Source organism: Acinonyx jubatus, chromosome B1 (assembly GCF_027475565.1).
Source record: "Acinonyx jubatus isolate Ajub_Pintada_27869175 chromosome B1, VMU_Ajub_asm_v1.0, whole genome shotgun sequence".
NCBI classification, from domain to species: Eukaryota; Metazoa; Chordata; class Mammalia; order Carnivora; family Felidae; genus Acinonyx; species Acinonyx jubatus.
In genome coordinates this window covers 182,689,933-182,711,225 of record NC_069382.1, presented here as the reverse complement: position 1 = coordinate 182,711,225, position 21,293 = coordinate 182,689,933, and the positions used below count along the sequence as shown (strand labels likewise).

The 21,293-nt window shown below is 39.5% G+C and overlaps 1 protein-coding gene across 6 annotated transcripts in view; it reads right to left on the bottom strand.

The window, feature by feature from the left end:
* Window positions 1–21,293, bottom strand: part of PPARGC1A (PPARG coactivator 1 alpha) — a 647,743-nt gene that overhangs the window by 34,349 nt on the left and 592,101 nt on the right. For all 6 annotated transcript variants that reach the window (XM_027047192.2, XM_027047060.2, XM_053217509.1 and 3 more), the window contains 5 exons: window positions 8,981–9,175; window positions 6,781–6,903; window positions 5,715–5,919; window positions 1,212–1,257; window positions 1,029–1,102 (listed from right to left, as the gene is read on the bottom strand). In XM_027047192.2, the coding sequence (XP_026902993.1) occupies window positions 1,029–1,102; window positions 1,212–1,257; window positions 5,715–5,919; window positions 6,781–6,903; window positions 8,981–9,175 (643 nt within the window). The remainder of the gene's footprint in view (window positions 1–1,028; window positions 1,103–1,211; window positions 1,258–5,714; window positions 5,920–6,780; window positions 6,904–8,980; window positions 9,176–21,293) is intronic.

The following is a 21,293-nucleotide window of genomic DNA, read 5'->3' as shown; positions in this document are numbered from 1 at the left end:
AAGCACTCAGTGCAAAGGCACTTTTTGTAACCAACTTAGAAGTCTTCCTAGGAAGTCCCTGGATGATTAAGTTACTTAGGGGTTACTCCAAGTTTTTAAGGCTCCTTCCTCTTCAGTATACAAAGTAAGACTCACTAAATGAGTCCAGAAGTCCAAATGATAAAGAAAATCACTCTTGTTTGAGGATATGGGAATACATTTCGTTTTGGTGAATGGGCAGATTTTTATTTTTCTCCTTTGCTGAAAAGATATAAAGATGGTAACATATATAGGAGAGATCATATTGTTAAGTACAATGGCGAGTGAGAAAATATTTCAATTAAAACATCGATGTAATCACTTTGCTCCTTGGGTTCAGAACTTTGCTCCCTGTTTTCTAGCTCTGTGATCTTGGGCAAGTTACTTAACATTTCTGAACCTTATTTCCTCATCTTAAAGATGAGAAAACTACCACTATCTTCATGAGGTTGTTGTGAAACCAGTCAAAGATTCCTCATGTTTGGGGCGCCTGGGTGGTTCAGTCGGTTAAGCGTTGGACTTCGGCTCAGGTCACGATCTCGCGGTTCCGAGTTCAAGCCCTGTGTCGGGCTCTGTACTGAGCTCAGAGCCTGGAGCCTTCTTCCCATTTTGTGTATCCCTCTCTCTGCCCCTCCCCCCCCCCCACACAACACTCTCTCTCTCTCTTTCTCAAAAATAAATAAAACATTAAATTTTTTTTTTAAATTCCTCCTGTTCAAGTTTTGGGGTCTCAATCTGAAATAGGGTTATTCAAGGATCCAAAGCAATAATACACATCAGAGGATCTGGCCCCAGTCTGACACACACAAAAAATGTCTTCTTTAAAAAAAAGAAGAATAAATGAAAATATTTATAGGTAACTTCTTATCCAATGTTGTTTGTACTATTTGTTAATTTCATTAATCACATAGAGAATACATGCTATCATTTAACACATATTTCATACACACACACACACACACACACACACACATAACTACACACGGTTCCAAGTGATATATAAGGCTTACCTGCAGTTCCAGAGAGTTCCACACTTAAGGTTCGTTCAATAGTCTTGTTCTCAAATGGGGAACCCTTGGGGTCACTGGAAGATATGGCACATTTATAAAAACAAACTGAAATGGAGTTGCTGTAGCCAAATGTATTAGAACCCCCTTCCCTTTCTGAAAATGGTTACATTTCTTAATACTTACTTTGGTGACTCTGGGGTCAGAGGAAGAGATAAAGTTGTTGGTTTGGCTAAAGGAAAGAAAAGGAAACTAATTATGAAATATTGAGGGGTTTTTTTAGATTTTTTTTTTTTACTACAATCAGGTTGGAAACTGGAAACTGGAAAACTAAAGTACAGAAATCCCTGAATATTGGATCAAAGTCAGACAACAGTCCATTATGCTAAAACAAATTCCAAACAACATTTGCATCAGTAAACTATCATTCAAAACCACATACAAAAACCAGAATTTTCCCCAAAATATAGCATCTCGGTTAAGGATACAAATTTTGCATCATACCATCGGAGAGAAATAATGTTTTCTATTTTAATTTGGAATACAGTACACGGTTTGTTTAGACAAGAAAACAGCAGAATAACTATCAGACAACAGAACGTTATGAATATTCAGTTGATTTTTCTCCTAAAATGTATAATTTTATATCTAGCCCTGAGAATAGGTTATATCTGTGAGGCCAAAGCTCAAGCAATAACCATTCCATTTACTGAAAATTAATTGAGAGATTATGACAAATTGTGGACATTGACCCAGATGGTTTAAAAGAGGTTTAGATCCCCAAATCTTACAGTAAAATACTGCATTTATCAGTGGAGAGATCAACAGACTTGCAAAGAGAGAGCTCATTTACTTCCTTTTATGCTTCCTAAATCTTACCTCCTACAGGTGGCATTTCCTAATTAGGAGGGGTGGAGTAAGAATAGTCTCACTCCAAAATTTCAATTGCTTCTCCTTGGCAGTCTTGTATTTTGAACAGAAGGAGGGGAAAACATGATGAGAAACGCACTTGGGATAGACATCCACATGTTATGCATATATGTGCTTATCTATAAAGGTATATTTATATGTAAGTAAGTTTATGTCAATTTCTTGTCATTAACATAACTACTTTCAAAAGGTCAAGAGGTAGTCATTTACGTAATGAAAATCCTAGACTTGAAAATAAAAAGGTCTCTAGAACAAACTTTTATTTTATAGATGAAAAACCTGAGGTCTAACGATATGAAATGATATTTCGAAGGGCCATAAAACTAGTTCCTGGCAGAGTCAGCCCAGAATATGTTTTCTTTTTCCTATTACCGAAAGGAATTGCATTCGATAGATATTAAAGTAAATTAATCCACCCCAGTAATTAAGGTCCTTTGAAATGTGAAAATATTATTTATGTCCAAATTAGGCTGAAATTACATACTTTACTTGGATAAATAGTATTTACATATTTAATTTGTCGATTTAGATTTGGTTTTTAAACAATTGAATGGTTTATCATCTATCCAGTGTGCATCCAGAAATATGAAGTTCATGCTGTCTTCTACAAATTAGGTACATTGATTGATTGGCTTTTATATATACAGATAAATGAACTGGGTTTTACATTAATTGTTTTAGTATGTCTGATATAATGAGCCTTTCCAAAAGAGCACACTCGTGAAAGAAATTTACCAACTTTTTCAGTGTTCAACTAATAATTAGGATCACACATACAGGTTCCATGGAAAATGTCACCAGACAGGAACTGTGTGCTATAGGTCACACAATAAATAGACATTGAAAATCGGTCTTTGAAATTCCAGTTTTCAAGGTGTAGGGTAGGCTACCTGAAATGCTCAAAGGAAGATTCCTAACATTCTGATAGTTGGGTATAGGTGATCATGATACCACGGTCACAAAAACTACCACTAGGGGAGTATTGATATGGTTTCCTGGGAGTTTAATCCACACCATTCCAATGACTGATAGACCAGGGCCTCTAAGATCCTTGAGGGCAAGAATGCATCTTTTTCCTTCAGATCATGGTATTTTGGACCACGTAGACCCTTGGTTATTGTCTCTAATTGTGAATATATTTTTTTTCGGTTGGAATAATAATTTAAGTAAGTCCTGAAGCTGAGCATTTATTTCCTGTTGGTTATCCACAGCCAACCATTTTATTTTTTGTTTTAGGCCTTTGGTAACTTCAGGAATTTTGCGGGTTTTTTTGGTCACTCGTTTTTGTTTTTTGTGTTTTGTTAACAGGCCTTGTTCTGGGATAAACTTTTTATGCTTTGCCACAGACAAAATATCTTTTTTAAAAACCCATACAGGGGCACCTGGGTGGCTCAGTCGGTTAAGTGGCCGACTTCAGCTCAGGTCATGATCTCACGGTCTGTGAGTTCGAGCCCCGCGTCGGGCTCTGTGCTGACAGCTCAGAGCCTGGAGCCTGTTTCAGGTTCTGTGTCTCCCTCTCTCTCTGACCCTCCCCCATTCATGCTTTGTCTCTCTCTGTTTCAAAAATAAATAAATGTTTAAAAAAAATTTTTTTTAAATAAATAAATAAATAAATACCCATACAAAGCAGGTCTCTAAGGAATATATCCTCCACAGGCCATGTTAACGCCTCACTGTCATGGTTTTTTAAGAGGTTACAGTAATATTAGTGGTAAATGGATTTAAAAAACAAACAAACCAAGAACCCCCCCAAACTCTCAAAATCCAAAAGGGCCAAATAAAGTCTTAAGAATGTAAAAATTAAAAAGATGTTTAGGGATGCCTGGGTGGCTCAGTCGGTTAAGCACTGAATTCTTGGTTTCAGCTCAGGTCAGGCTCATGGTTGGTGGTTCAAGCCCCACCGGGGGCTCTGTGCTGGCAGTGCAGAGCCTGCTTGGGATTCTCCCTCTTCCTCTCTCTCTCTCTGTCCCTCCTGCACTGGCGCTGTCTCTTTCTCTCAAAATAAATTAACGAACTAAAAAACAAAACAAAACATGTTTAGAACATGTGCTGCTTGTCTGGCTTCATGCACTACAGGGTTTCAGCCGGCTTAGGACTCCAAATTCAGCTCCAAAAACGCTGAACTCATGACTAGGACACACTAGGACCAGGGGGAGAGCAGCCCAGTGAATTTTTCATCCCCTCACTAGAGCAAGCCCAGCTGCGCCCCCTTCCCCTGAGGCTCTCTCCACACCACTGCGTCCCAAAGCGCCGCGGGTTCTGCTCTAAGAGAAACTGTTCCCGCGCATGCGTGTGAGGGGCCAATCAGGGCAAGGTGAGCTGCAAAACAGCTTGGCCCATTTCAAGAAATCTCTTTCCCTGAACCGACAGAAAAGGCTGGCCAAGTGATTTTGAGATAACCACCAGGGAAAACCTCATTGAAAGCCAATTTCAAACTCTGAACGAAGGTTCCAGAAGGTTTATGGGGACGTAGGGATGAGAGAGGGAAATTCAAAACACTGGAAAGAAAATACTTATTAAAAGCAGCAGCAACGGCATACCTGTATGAAATAATCATGGTTCAAAACAGGGATCAGGGACTACCACTCTGCAGCTGGAAGGGGAAGTTGAGGAAACAAAAGGGGAAAAAAAGAAGTGGGTGTTTGTAATGGCTATTTTATAATATGCCTGCTTCCACTATAAGGTTAAAGGTAGGGCAAATGTGGAAGCTGGGATATTTTAAAGCAACAGCAACTTTCATAAGCTTCTCAGACAGGACTTTTGTGAGGGAAGAGCCAAAAAGAAAGAAAATTATATCTCGGCCAAGGCAGGTTTTCCCCAAATCACCCTGATCTGCCTCAGAAGCATCGGCCTTCCAGCAATGTATGGGAATAATAAAAATCACCCCAGATGCTTAGTTTGCTCTCGGCCATATTTTTTAATAGAAAGCAAATGAAAATAAATTCCAGGAATTTCCAAATCATTGTTTACAAAATAAAATCTATGAGTGTAACATGTGGTCTTAAAAAAAAAAAAGAAAGAAAGAAAGGAAAGAATACACTTAATAATCGGGAGAGGCTGCATACATTATTATGTACTATTTCTTAAGGTATGTACAGCAAATCAACAATGCCTCATTTTTGCCATTATTAGAAGAGGGAAGGGGCGCCTGGGTGGCGCAGTCGGTTAAGCGTCCGACTTCAGCCAGGTCATGATCTCGCGGTCCGTGAGTTCGAGCCCCGCGTCGGGCTCTGGGCTGATGGCTCAGAGCCTGGAGCCTGTTTCCGATTCTGTGTCTCCCTCTCTCTCTGCCCCTCCCCCGAGCATGCTCTGTCTCTCTCTATCCCAAAAATAAATAAACGTTGAAAAAAAAAATTAAAAAAAAAAAAAAAAGAAGAGGGAAAAAATAAAATCTTTTTAATATTGGCTAGCCCAGCTTGCTCAGAATTTCAATTATCTCAGCAATTCAGATTTCACATAAACCTTGTCCGAGGTAGCTATTCCCTTTACACGCCCGCCCCCCCTCCCCATCCAGTTCACATTTCAGGTGCCTTTTGGTGATTATGAATTCGGCCGCATATCAGCCAAAGAGGACATGTTCAACCTGTGTCCAAGGAAAGATTTTTTTTTTTTTCCTTAATCTCTACCCAAGTGCTGAATCCTCTTTCCAGAGAGATGGCCACGGAGCAAAAGCCCAAAGTGGGGGCATCGCAGCCCGGTGCAGGCCGGGTTTGCCTTCGGCTTCCTCCCCGGCAGCCTGTGTTTGGGTCCCCAGCCTACCTTGTAAATGTTGAGACTGCGACTGTGTGTGGGACTTCTTTTTGGAGGTGCATTTGTCTCTGCTACTGTTCCTGTTCTCTGTGGGTTTGATATGAGGTGGGTCATCATTTGTGGTCAGATACTTGAGCAGCTCCGAGCAGGGACGTCTTTGTGGCTTTTGCTGTTGACAAATGCTCCTCGCTTTATTGCTCCATGAATTCTCGGTCTTAAAAACGAGGCATAAAGAAAAAGCTAAAATTAGTGAACTGAACCTTATCAGAATGGATATAGGTTTTCTGAAGAGATGAGATTTTCAATGAAGTGTTCAGTCTAAGTGTACTAGATCTATGAGCTGTGAATAATTGTTTGCAGAACAAGGAAAGAAAATTACATTTAAAATTCCTAAATGACATTTAGGCAGCTTTTTATTTCATTTCTCCTACATTTCAATGTTCCTACTCAGCAACATGTAACTAACAAGACCCTATAGCGCCTTTACTGTGAATAAAAAAAAAATAAGCTGGTTTAAACCTTAATTTGCCACTGATTGCTGGAGCCCCGTATTCACAATTCTCTTAAGTACCCCTTAACGCTCCGTTTTCACTCACAGTGAATGGCAAGACAAACATTGTTTAATACAGCCTGCTAACCGAATTATGTCATTGCCAGCATTCTATCCAATTAATGGCAGAGACAGATCTTTTGCGGTGATTCCAGAACAGTCTTTCTCAGGTTAGACAGCTGGCAAAACGGCAGTCCTGCATCTTAAAGTCACTCCTAGATAATACCAGCCTATCAGCAAATTTTATTGTAACCCACATTGCCGCACGTATTAATAAAGTGGGCAAGGAGTAACAGACGGTGGAACTTCCATTCCAATCATCCGAAGACAAAGCATAAATGAACTCTTTCTAGTTTAAAGTAGCTGGAGCGCTGCTTTTGGAAACCCATTTCATATAGTTTCACAGTTAGAAAGCAACTGCGGGATCCCAACTGAATACGTAGAAATAAACCTATCCTTTGTTTTACAGCTTCAAGCAAAATCCTTTGTTAGTTTCCCTCCTATATTACAAAGTTCACATCGTACCTTAACGACTGCAGGGTTTGTTCTGATCCTGTGATTATGGTTTGCATGGTTCTGGGTACTGAGACCACTGCATTCATTATAACTTAGCTGAGTATTGGCTGGTGCCAGTAAAAGCTTCTTAAGCTAGAAACATATCAGGGGGAAAAGCAAGAGAAGTTATGCATCTTTTAAGCATCCGAATAAGCTATTGAAATTTTAAACTTAAAATTAATTAATTTTAATTATAAACATTAATTCCATCACTCTCTAATTATATTCACACCTCGGCACAATAGTGCTAAAGGAAACATATTTCGAAAAAGAAAAATTTGGCATTACACTACCAACTGTGAAAGTATGTCCTTTCCCTACATTTGAGACTAAGTGTTGTCTACTTTGACTTTTTTTTAAAGATAAAATCAGGCAAAAGGATCTTCCTGAAAGGGTTTCTAAATACCTACTAGATGAGAAATGCTGCCTTGCTAAATGAGGAACTGGGGACTGGGGACAGAATCTATGTATTCTGTCCCCTCAATAACCCAAATGCATCAAGTGAAAATATATACAATATTCCGCAACGCTTTGAAGGATATTTCACAATCCATTTTAACTTTACTGATTCAAATATTTGTGATGAAAGTGTGGCTATCACTGAAAAAGATTTGTAAGTAGATAGAGTTGGGAGATGTGATTCTGGTTCACGCAAAGCATTTACTCTCTCTTTTTTTCTTAAGTTTATTTATTCATTGTTAGAGAGATTGTGTGTGCGCACGTGTACATCAGCAGGGGAGGGACAGAGAGAGAGGAAGAGAGAGAATCTCAAGCAGGCTCCACATTGTCAGCACAGAGCCCAACACGGGGCTTGATCTCACGAAGCCATGAGACCATGACCTAAGCTGAAATGGAGTCAGATGCTTAAACCGACTGAGCCACCCAGTCGCCCTGTCATTTACTCTTTCTTGACCCCTGTTTCTTCATTTGACTTGCTGGCTTGCTGGGACCTCCCTGCTTGGACAGGCAGGATGACTCTGAATCAACAACTCCTCCTAGTCGAATCAGTTATGCGGATGCAAATCATCTGGTATCAATGTAAAGAAATCAAGAGAAATGGAGAAACGGTGTGTGTGTGTGTGTGTGTGTGTGTGTGTGTGTGTGTGTGTGTGTGTGTGTGTTGTGGGCCAAACAATTACTTATGAGACAGTTTCTTCTAAACCAGAAAACTCAAAATGCACAGGCATACGAATAGAGTCTCCATATGTTTACATGGAGTGCTTTCCACATTTAAAAAACTGAGAGATGGGAGAGAAACAACCTCTAAATGGCATGCCAAGGAACATTATTAAAGTTTGGAGAACAGCGTTCCATAATTTACATAGTGTGGTCTTACATCAGATTTATGGCAAATGACAAATGGCTACCATAGATGAGAAGGTAAACTGTGTCTTAGAACTAATAAAATTCTGGTCAAGCACTGCATCGAAAAGAAAATTTACTCTTCATTGCCAACAAATTCACTCTTCATTGCCTACCATAAATTTAGGGAACTTAGGTTGCAAATGTGCTATTATTTTTCAATCTTCATAAGAATTATGGATCTAAAAACCTTAAAATATTGCATATCCCTTTTTCTACCTTTTATTTCTAGAATCACGGGCATAAGAATAAAACTACAGATATGTCGATTATTACATAATTTATGATGGTGAAAAAACAGGACAAAGACCAAATATCCAACCATAAGAAATCTCTTAATGAATTAGAGCATCTCCAAACAGTAAAGTCATGTATAACACTAACAGTTATGCATATCTAAAATTCATAAATATGATGACAGATCTTAAAACAAGAGGAGATTTCAACCTTTTTTATATTAGAGATTATTTGAAATCACAGGTGAATTTTTGGTGCATTCATTTCGGGTCGTCTACATCTTCTAAGTTTCTACCACGAACATAAATAATGCTAAGAAATAACAATACACACACACATCCACAGCCATAGACAGTTAAAAACAAACTTCCGTAAGCCTACGTGAAGACTGTTAACGACCAACATTCTTAAACACAAAATCACAAGAATTTGCAGCTCCGAGTGTGCTCGGGAATTATTCTGGCATCAGTCTAAATTAAAAACCCAAACCTTATTGGTACTACGTCATACCCATGCAGCGGGTAGCCAGAGGCAACTCCAATTCCCGTTAAACACTAGGAAGGGTTCTTACTAGAGACGTCTCTTCTGCCTCCTGAGGCGGAGGGGTGCCGTCAGGCATGGAGGAAGGACTAGCCTCATTCTCAGTGGTCACATCTCCATCTGTCAGCGCATCAAATGAGGGCAATCCGTCTTCATCCACAGGGAGACTGTCCAGTGTCTCTGTGAGGACTGCTAGCAAGTTCGCCTCGTTCTCTTCATCTATCTTCTGCAAAAACGGAAAAACAGACGTCGTGATGAGCTGACGTTGGGCGATAGGTAACGCTATCAATCAGCATAGGCGGATCATGTTTATCCAAATGAGGAAACTATTCGTGAAATTTTGAAGGCTCATGCCGGAATACAAAAGATCCTGTCTTCCTCAAACTCCAAATTCACTTTGGGTCTGAATCCGACAATTAACTGATACCTCTCGGTACCGGTCTTTGATTGTTGAGCTGTCCAATTTAGCAATTTATGGCATCAGTGCTTATCACGATTGGGTATGACTCCGTCTTGCTCGCACTTTCCCCATGTTTATGTCTTGTTTCCCTAACCAAAGGAGAAGGTCTAGAGAATCTCTAGAACTTGAGAGCATTTTAACCATCATCTATTTCATCTGCGGATGCAGTGTTTCAATCTCCTGTACAGGCAAAATGTTTAGATAACCCTCAGTTTGAACAGCACCAGAAACTGAAACGATATCAAGAGGAACTATACACTTTCATGGTTTCAATTATAATCTCATCACTGAACACTCCACAGCCATTTATTTCCCTCCCTGACATCTCTCCCAACTTTAGTCATAAATCTACCACTGCCCGCTGGACATTTCTACCTGATAATGGCTCCCTCATCCTTCAAAACCCAAACTCAGGCCCTTTCACAACCAAACTGCTGTTTCCCTTGACTTCCTGAGTTTGGGTAACAGTTCTGCAGACTCAAACTCTAGAACTACCCCGAGTCTTCTTTATCTGGTCAGTCATTAAGTAGAGTCTTGCTTTGTAACGTCTCTCAAATGCATTCATTTCTTGCGGCTGGGGTACTAGTCTAGTGCAACATTACTCTGAATGGGGGCTCCTGAAAATATATCCTAACTTGTTTCTCCAACTCCCACAATCATGCCCATCGACACACCCTTGGAGAGTTAAGCTTCAGGTATTCATTCCATAAACATCTGCACACCTACAATACCAGGGCCATGCCTGGTGTTAGAGATAAAAAGAGAAAGACCAACCTTCGCCCTCATAAACCTTCCAGTGCAAGGGAAGAATGTGTAAATAACGTATTATAAAAGATGATATTTATTTCAGGACTCTGCACAAAAACTTTCAAGATCTCCCAAGTTGGGGCTTATACACCTTGTTTAGAGGAAAATGTGTTATACCCCATGCACCTGGGCAACCAGGGCCAGTGCTGGCACACGGTATCGTCATTGCTTCCTTGCTGAATAATTCCTTGATCTGCATTTAGTAGCTAGAATGTATGTTGTGTAGATCACTTTTTCCCCTTCTGATAGCACTTCACATTGTTTGTCCAATTTGACCTGCTTCATAAATCTTTTTTTTTAGTTCTGTATGCTATGACATTAACAATATCGGCTAAATTATCCCACACAGATTCTATTACAAAAGGCACCTAAGCTACTGACATCTAATGAAGCCAGCAGTGCCCACACGTCCTTTCTCTCTAGCACTCAACTCCAGTTAATTGACCTGACAAAATTACAAGAATCACAGAATAAGACAGCTAATCAGAAAATCAAATTGTATTACTAGAGAAATTAGGCAGGCCTTTATCACGTATACATTCTATTTTCACATAAAAATTGTTTTCCTTCATTACTGAGGAGTCCCCCATCCAGGAATAAAACTACAGACTTCTTTCTCTTTTGGATTCAAGGGCCCAAAAAGAGCCATTTGTCCTCACGGTGGATTTCACTAGCATTTCCTACATTTGCATAATGTATCTCTCGAATGCTCCTGGACTTAACGCTATGAGTCAAGTGGTTTTGGGCACACGGGGTAGAATGACAAGTCTCTGAGTTTGAAGACTCCAATGCAGGAGGTAAATCCTAATCAGAGGGGTAAAATGTTAACTCCAAAATGGCACCACTTCTTCCAAAACTGACCAATTCTTCAAAAACAAATTGCTTGATTTAATAACAAAACATTAGTGAGCATATCCCCCAGCCTCCATTCTTCTGGATCTGTCCATGTAATCTGAATAATAAAGATACTGAAATGATTGTCACTTATTTTCTGTCCAGGGTCATAACCTAGTGTCCAAAGATTCCAATCTCTCCTCTTTTAATTTAGATTCCCCCACATACAGAAAACCAAATTCGGGTTATTAATCTGTCCTAAATAGAAGTCATATTTAAATGAAATATATATTATTTTAAATCATCTAAAATCACGAGACTTACATTAATGTAAATGTATGCATATTATCTAATAAAAACAATCTTTGAAGATATCTCAAGCACACACACACACACAACTCAGTGAACTGGGCTTCTTTTCCAGGTATCCCAATTTTCAGAAAGGCTTATTTCAATGGCGTTCAAAAATAGCTCAAGAAAAACAGTTAAGAATGTTTACCAATAAATGAGTAATTTTGTTTACCCCGATTTAAATTTTGTGTTTGGCTTTCCAGCAACACTACAAGCCTCTATTTGCTTTCAATCACATAATACAATAGCGCCTTAGTTCCATCCCTCGTGTAAACAAACTACAATAATTCCAATCAAGTCAGAATGACAAAGAACACTTAAATTAACTAGTTTTCTCCAATTTCTTTAATAAAGCCCGGGTGAATGTACATCAAAAACAATGGCAGAAATAGTGGAGCCTGATAATGTCATAATTAATTTACAAGATCTGATTAAACCACAGCCATTTAAATTCTCTCTACTGGAACCACAATGGGAGGGAGGGTTGTGGGACGGAAGATTGGCAGTGTGTGTGTGTGTGTGTGTGTGTGTGTGTGTGTGTGTGTGTGTGTTGGGGTAGGTAGCTAGGGCAGGCTGGTAGTCAACCAGTACGGACTGTAATCGTTATTTAATCCGTGTTCATCAGAAATGATTATTAAACCTCTTTATTACCATCCCTGAATGTGGGTGACTCAGACAGGTGCTCGGAGACCATTTAATCAAGTTGTTCTTGAATTATGGAAGAAGAAAATGTTATTATTTCAAATTCTCCATGTTTTGCCTAATCATAGAAGACCGGGGGGAAAATTAAAATATTTATTGATGACATTTTCGTTTTGAAGCTCAACACATACTCCTGTATATAAAGGTGAGTGGACATTGCTCCTCACTGTGGCAATATCAATTAGTTTAGCATGAGTTTCAACAGTCACACACTCCAGAGAAGGCAATGGATGTGACAAAAAGGATTCTGGTAAACAATTAATGTCACTTCCCATTATCGCTTCGGTCCCAATTTACAGAGCAAATAAATCAAAGTCATTGCAGATGAAGCACACTGGCCTCCTAACACATGCCTGTTCACAGATGACGGGGCATGGAAATACATCAGGTTGTAAAGTGACTTTACAAGATATCCCTTCAAAGACTCTGCTCTGATACTGCTTTCTAATCATTTGAAATTACCATTCCTACAAAAATACACTTATGAGCTCCATATAAGTTAAGAGAAGAAAAGCAGAGAGGCGAAAACCAGAGAGTGGGTCACCAGTTCGGTAGCGATCGACAACTACACAGCTGAGCTCAGTCTTGCAGGTGGTAGCAGAGAGGTGGAGAAAGGAAGGAAAGAGCCCAGGCTGATGGGCATTTCCGCAGGGGAGCTCTGTACCTATCAGGCAGCTCTTCCCCTGGTGGGTGTCAACCTTGGGCTCTCCTTACGCAAGCCTGGTGCTATTCTTCCGGCCTGAACAAAGGTCTGTGTGACTGTGACACTCACTCTCTAAGGGAGCTCCAGGAGTAAAGACGCCTCATCAACAAAAACTCACTCAAGTTGTAAAGAATTTCCAGTGACAGATGACAGGCGTACATGTATACTAACAACCCAACATTTAGAATGTTCAACAATTCCGAAGCGTTCGTCACCAACAAATGACAGTTCAACACACTCCATCAAACCAGAAGTTTCATTACGATCGCTGGTTGGGACTGCTGGGTCCCTATTTGACCCGCACTAAGTGTGAACTCATTCAAAGGGTACAGTTAAAGGAAGGTCGATCCTGCTCCTTCAAGTGCTCAAAGTCACCTCGAGACTGCAGTTTGGGATCCAGTACGTCATATCTGGGCCTGCTTCCCTTGTGAGCAGTTGGCAAAAGGATCTTCCAACTGATTACACATGGTGGGGCAGACATGCCTTCAGCTTGCCCAGGTGCGGAGAGAGTGACTAAATCTACTAAATGAAGGAGGAAATGAGGGACTCTGAGATGCTCACCGACACCTTATGGGAGAACTGTGAAGCGAAAACTGCATGTGGTATCCCAAAGATTTTTAAATGCAGGCTATTATGGAAGGACCATGCCCTGCTTATGATAGTAATTTTTTCCACATCTTGTAGAATTGCAATTACACTCTGCGTCCCCAGATTCTCACACTCGCTTGATCTCTGTTTGATAAAAATAGTTTAATAGCCATTTAATCACAGCTTCATTATCTTAGCTCTCTTAATGCGAATTAGGCCAGGAGAATTCTTGCTTCCTCATTATTCAAATCATCAATAAGAAGGAAACAGTGGGGTCTCCTTATCATTCATTAATCAGTTTCAGTATCTTAGGTACTGTTTACTCCGAGATCAATCTATGTGAGGGGTCACTTCACCTCTCTGAGCCTCTATTTTTTGTTTTCTATATAAAATTTTAGGTCATTACCTGCCTAATTCCTATTACAGAATTTTTTCTGCACTCATGGTTAATAGGGAGGCAAAAAGAATTGATAAAAGCCTGAGAATTCTTCAAGAAGGTGCTCAACAAACATCTCCAGTGTATATGCCCATCGTCTTGGTTGCCCATATTTGAATTTCATTCTTTGAGCACGATCTACCACCGACTTTTAGCACTGGGCCAGCTTCCTCCCAAATACCCAGCAAGCCTTGAGCTTCCTCCTTGCCCCATCCCGCTGATTTGGAAGCAGCTAATGAAGACAAAATTAACTCCTCCTTTAAGTGAGGCCTAATTAGGAAGGGAAATCTGCTAGAGTAACATCTGGTAATGCATTCTGAGGCCAAATATAAATGACATTTTTGGATTATCCACTATTTTGGATTATTTGTCCCACTAGACCCCAACTGGGAGTTGAAGTAAATAAATGAAAAAGTGACTTTTAGGATAGATTCAGGGGTTCAAATAAGAAATACAATTGATCATAGGAGTCCCTTTCCTGGATCTTCATACATAAAGTTCCGTACTTCTGTTTCAGGCACAAAAAGACAAAAAAAAAACACCTTTTACATGTATAATTTTTGGTTTTAATGTACAAAGTTTGATTCAAGATTTGCAAAAAGCTGAACTAAAATTTAAAAAATAATAATTTCTTCTTTTTTGAAATGAAATAAAAAATAACAATTCAGACTTAGACTACTGAATTAGACTTTGAGGTTATTGGCTTTTTTTTCCTTTAAAGCATTTTAATCAGGACAGATCCCACGTCACTGATGGTTTGTTGTATGCATCTGCTCTGAGGGGTCTGAGCCTCTGCTGGAGAGGTTAATATTTTGAATACTCACTCTCAAACAACTCTCTTTCTCTTTTATACTTTTGTATCTATTCATTTCTAACATACTCCCTGAGAATTTGCTTATTCCCCTATTTTATTCCCATAAGAGATAAGATAAGCACATTATGTGACACTGTATTTGCTCTGTTGGATGCCAAAGTTGCTGGAATTTAAAGTTGTACTGATACAATGGTTAATAGAAAGAACACAAATTTTAATTTCACTGTTTGGGTAACTCTCCATGGACATATAGGCTACTTAAAATATCATGTATGTAGGGGCGCCTGGGTGGCTCAGTTGGTGAAGCGTCCGACTTCTGCCCAGGTCATTGATCATGCACTTCGTGGGTTCGAGCCCCGCGTCAGGCTCTGTGCTGACAGCTCCGAGCCTGGAGCCTGCTTCGGATTCTGTGTCTCCCTCTCTCTCTGCCCCTCCCCTGCTTGTACTCGGTCTCTGTCTCCCAAAAATAAATAAACATTAAGAAAATAATTTAAGGGGCGCCTGATGGCGTAGTCGGTTAAGAGTCCAACTTCGGCCAGGTCACGATCTCGCGGTCTGTGAGTTCGAGCCCCACGTCAGGCTCTGGGCTGATGGCTCTGGGCTGATGGCTCGGAGCCTGGAGCCTGTTTCCGATTCTGTGTCTCCCTCTCTCTCTGCCCCTCCCCCGTTCATGCTCTGTCTCTCTCTGTCCCAAAAATAAATAAACGTTGAAAAATAAATTAAAAAAAAAAAGAAAAAGAAAGAAAATAATTTAAAAAAGAATACCATGTATGTAAATGTGCCTATAGATACCATGCCCCCAACACAAACACACAAAAGTTTGCATCTCAAGTACACATACTTAAAACAGAATCTATGTAGATGTGCATTTCAATCTCTTAAGTGTATTCTCCTATATTCCATTGCAGTTGACTACATATGTGTGTAATCAGCACATGTACCTTCCTCCCGGTTAGCCACTGTAACTGAGGGAAGCAATGATCAAAAACTGAAGACAGTTCCTGTAAAAATAAAATGAGAACCAAATGAAAATAAATGTAAGCAAAACTGAAGATTTCCCTCCATAGATATGTTTACACCTGTGGGAGTCTAGTTCGTTTTTGTTAACATTTATGATCCTATTTAAGCAGCCAAACAATGTGTGTTCACATTGGTATTAGGCTCCATCCTACCTATCAGCTTATATCACACATCCATGAGTTAATAAGCATGCCCCCAACATGTGGAATTCATTATTCTGAAGAGGTTACATGAGCCCAAGGTGGAAATACAGATGTTCAAGAGAAAGGCTTAAGAAAATCTTGATTGAGGCTTCAAAATGAGCTATCATTTGGAAGGGGGGAAGGGAGATGTTTCATGTCCATTTCTCACCACATGAAGAGGAAGCAACCACGTGGTACTACCACACAGGAGGCTTAATGGGCCTGTAAAGATCTAGTCCAGCACTCAATTTGTTCTCAGGTTGAAGAAGCAGGGCTCTGTGTAAAGGACACCGGAGTGAAAGTCAAGACAATTGACCCAAGTCCCTTCTGCACCACTAACTAGTTACACAGCCTCAAGTGAAATGACTCAATTCTGGCTGCGGTGCACATGCCCAAACAATAATCTGGTAGGTTCCCAACTGGCTCTGCTGTTTTCACCCTTGCCTCCTGCCTCCCCATCCCAATTGCCCATTATCAGCACAGAAGACAAAGGGATCCCTTTTCTAAAAAAAATACTGATTTATTTATTTTGAGAGAGAGAGGGAGAGAGAGAGCCTGTGCACCTGTGAATGTGCAAGAGGGGGAGGGGCAGAGAGAGAAAGAGAGAGAGAGATTCCCAATTCACTGACAGCACGGAGCCTGACACGATGCTTGATCTCACCAATCGTGAGATCAAGACCTGAGCTGAAATCAAGAGTCACTGCTTAACTGAGCCGCCCTGGAGCCCCAGAAGATGAAGTGATCCTGATAAAATCTAAGTCATGCCTGCCCCCCTTTTGATGTGGCCCTCCAAGGCTTCTCTTTGTCTCTAAAAGTTAAAATCCTAAGAGTGACCTAGTAGCCTAGGATCACCACGTAATTGAGCACCCAAGCCAGAACACTCTTGAGCATGTAAATACTCAATCACTGGGGTATTAACCCAGACTATCAGAGTCTGAGATGTATGGTTGATTGCCCTATATTAGACCTACATCATCTGACCCTGTCAATGCCCCCATTTATCTGTCTCAATCCTCTCCAACGACTCTGATCTTAGTACTGCTCTACAGAAATGCCAGGCATTCTCCTGCTCCAAGGCCTCTGCCCCTGCCATTTCCTCTTACTAGAAGGCTCTTCTACCAGATAGCCACAGACTTGCCCCTTCATCCCTTCATTTACCCAAAAGTCACTTTCTCAGTTGGACCTTTCCAACTACTCCGAGCACGTTCTATCCATTACCTTAATTTATTTTTCCTTTTGACACTTTCTTCTATAACTCAACTCAATATATTTTACTGACTTACCGTGTTCCTAGTCTATCTAAAATAGAAGCACCGTGAGACCTGTCTGATCACTACTAAGGCACTTGGCATATAGTAGATGCTTATTTAAAATGAATAAGCATCACAAAGAAAATGTTGAACCAATCCTAAAAATATAATGTGACTTTTCATTTTCTTGTTGTTGTTGGTGTTGTTGTTGTTGTCATTGTTGTTCATAATTCCCACCTTTTCCCACCCCCATCTAATTAAACGGTGTTCATCTTCGGCTATAATTTAAAATTAGCTTGCATTCATTCTCATACATCAACTGATAGGCCAAACAGCCAATATTTTCTTAGTGGGAGATAAGGAAATTTGAACAGAACTACAGAGGGGCGGCTTCTGAATTAAGCCCCAAAGTACTGAAATTGTATGAGTCAACATAATGTACACTTTTTGTAAAGGAAGAGGTGGGGATAGGTCTTGTAAATAGAGAGATTAATTCACCCCAACTCTGGTGTTTGGGAGGATCCTGGAACGGATCATCAAGGAATTAATTTGCAAAATTTCCAAAGAGCCAAGATGGTTTGTGAAGAGAAAATCATGCCAGACCAACTTACTATCTGTCCATGCAGAAGCATCAGGCTCACTAATCAAGAGAAAACAATGGATGGAATCTATCTGGACTAGAGAGAGCTTCTTTATTCCTTACTGTATAACACACTCATTGACAAAGTGGGAATATATAGTAGCCAGAGGCTTTTTCGAACTGTAGTCCATGGAGCTGTGGATGTTAGTGCAAGTGCTATAAGGACTGATAATAAACGCTGTAGTATATGCTATATTTATGTATTTATATAATTGAGCTCATATAGCAATATAATTAGTTTTTAGAAAGCAACATGCACACTCAAATGTGTTATTTCTCCTATCATAAACACAGTGGAGACCACCACTGCATTAACTTGCCATGCTGAATCACTTTATGTTGGTCTCAGGATTTAAAAAAAAATACCTTGAGAAGTGAGGGTTAGCAGCTTAAAACCTGGAGCCATTTACAAATACTCGTTTCTATGAAGCAGGATTTTCTCAATCCTCTTAGATCAAAACAGAGTCCAAAATAATCAGTTGCTAAGATTGATATAAGATACCGATCATCATCTTAAGCCTCAACTTCACATTTTTTTCCTGTTCATTTAAATAGTTTCATAAATACTACTACCAGTACATTTTATTTTAATAAAAAAAAATACTATGAAGTGGCAACTGACTTTTACTGAGTGCTTCCTATGTGCCCAGTGCAGAGTTAATTTCCCCGTACATACTATTTCATTTAAACCCCCCATTGACCCTATTGGTGGCCCTAAATTCATGCAGCTGATAAGAGGTAGGGTTGGCTGTCAAACTAGGTATATCTGATAAAACCTTGTTCTCACTCCCTTTCTTTATATGTTGGAATTTTATGACCAAATTGATGGAACAAAAATGAGAGTGGGCATGCGCTAGTCTAATCTACATTCATATTAGAGGATACAAAATGAGTTAATTATCAACAGATAAGAACTAAGGTGGGGAACCGCAATTATATCCCCTGATGGCCTTCCATGTAGAAAGAGGATATTGCTTTGAGGTTGCTTCTCAGTATTTATTGCTGGCCCAGTGTTCCACGGAGTTTATATCTTCAGTTCTACTGGGTGGAATCCATCCTTCTATTAAAATGTTCTTTCCATTTCCCTTCATTTCTTCATAGCCTATCCCTACCTCAAAGCCTATCTATCTTCAAGCTCCTAAAGCCTTTGTAAGAATAACACGGATCCCCGGATAGACAGACAGATTTCTAGGTCTCATCACAAACCACTACATCAAAACCTCTAGATCAGGGTTTCTCGACGTTGACACTCTTGACATTATGAGCCAGATGATTTATTGTTACGGGCTGTCCTGTGCATTTCAGGATGTTTCGCCGCAGCCCTGTCCTCTACCTATTAGATGCCAGTAACATCTCCCTAATTATCAACATAATCAAAAACGTCTCCAGATATCGTCAAACATTTGCCGGGAGGCAAAACTGCCCCCAGTTGAGAATGTTATCCCGGAGGAACAGTCCAGGATTCTGCAGTTTTGATAAGCACCGCAAGAGTTTCCGAATCATGCAGGTCTGGGTAATTTTCTGTTTTGTGGCCGTTGAGTAGTGTATAGATCAATTTATGACTGGAATTTATGACTCCATGTGCGCTAGACTTATCCCTACTAACACAAGCAACTCTAGCAGCTCTTAATAGTCATTAATAACATAGTTTTATTTACTCTATGTGAATTCTTATCTCCAATATCTTACATTATGTGCCCAGATGTTTTATAGTCAATGCTTCCTTGTTGATTATAACTTACTGGTTATTTACTCCCGGAATTTCTTTTTGATTAGTCCGATGGCATTTCACTCTTTTTATTGCCAATCATTCTCCTCTTTCTTCAACATATTCTTACCATCATCATTATCATAAAGTTCATTTTGGTTTTGTAGTCTCTTTGATTACATAGACTACATGCCAACTGGTTCTTGAGGGTTTTCTTCTATATACTTTCACAGAGTTCTGAAACACTTCTAGACTTCTTAAGATTTTTTACAGCTCAAGAAGTGCATAAAAGCCTTATACAAGTTTTATGTTATTATGACAGAGGCGGTGAGGCAAAATATAGACTCTGAAGTTAGACCGCTTATGTTTGGATCCTGAGTTCATCACTTACAAGGTGCATAACCTTCAGTAAGTTACTTAACGTCTCTGTGTCTCAGATTTCATGTCGGAGAAGGGCGTTATAATAATAAGACCTCAGTTGAGGGCTTATTTTGAACAAATCCATGAAAATCATGTAGCACAGTGCCTGATAGACAGCAAGGACTATCATTGTCATTATTATAGTCCTTATACACTAGGTTGAGTTCAAAATAAGTGACACAAAAATGGATCTACTGGGAAAATACTATAAGGGAGAGAACATTGAAAGTGGACTGAGTTGGCACAGGATACGAACAAATGAAGGGAAAAGGGAAGACCATTCTACACAATAAGCCTACACAATATAGAGGTTTTAAGTGTGGCCTCAAAATGCTCAGAATGCTCAAAAATCCTTACAACTGGTATAAAGGTCACTGTCTACCAGTTACTTGTTAAGGCTGATATGTTGGAGTTAACAGATGCAGTTTGACATAATCACTGGCTGTTTGCATGTTTATCACATGGACTGATCACCTGAAATCCATACCAAACTGAACCATGATATCCGCATTGGATGCATCCACCATTCACGTACACACATGCAGACCTATACTATATTTATGTACATATATTTTGATTACTTATACCTATTTATTGTGTGCCTACTATAGGCTATAATCTGTTTTCTAGGAACCTACGTTTTACTTTGGTGGAGGCAGGAAGGCAGATAATAAACAAATGAGCCCTTTCCAAAGATAGATAAATAGATAGGCAATGTATACATACACATATAGAGAGAAATAATATAGAGTATATAATATATGTACTCTATAACATAGAGGGTATATAATATATGTACTCTATAACATATAGAGTACATATAATAATATATAATTTCATACAATTATTATGTTATTATATAACATAATAATACGTTTTGCATATATATACACAAAACATAACATAAGAAGAATAGAATATGTGTGTATGCATACTTGATAGCAAAATATATACATCCAATAATGTTTATGTATATATACTGATATATACACAGAGAGACAGACAAGATGATAGCATTTGAAGTAGCAAGCCGTAATAGAATGTTCTAGGCAGAGAAAGGAAAAGTATAAAAGTCCTGAGCTGAGAACTTGCAGTGAGGAAGACGTTAACATTTTCAGAGTTTACATATTGGTATAAGTGGGAGGGAAGTGATCTTGAAAATATTTAACAAACATTACACACGAGCACTGATCAATCAGAACAGCGGCACCAGGATGTCAGAAGAAGGCCTATCCTATAAACGACACATAAAATTTTATTGTGGCAAATTAGCAGATTATATTAACCCTGGGCATAAGCATGTTTTTTAGGCTGACTCTGTAAGACATTTTGTAAGAATTTCCCATTACAACCAATAAATTCTCTATACGATAGTGTATTTCCTGTCCCAGAGAAGTGCTTAGAAGGTATTATTACACAGGCCAATGCT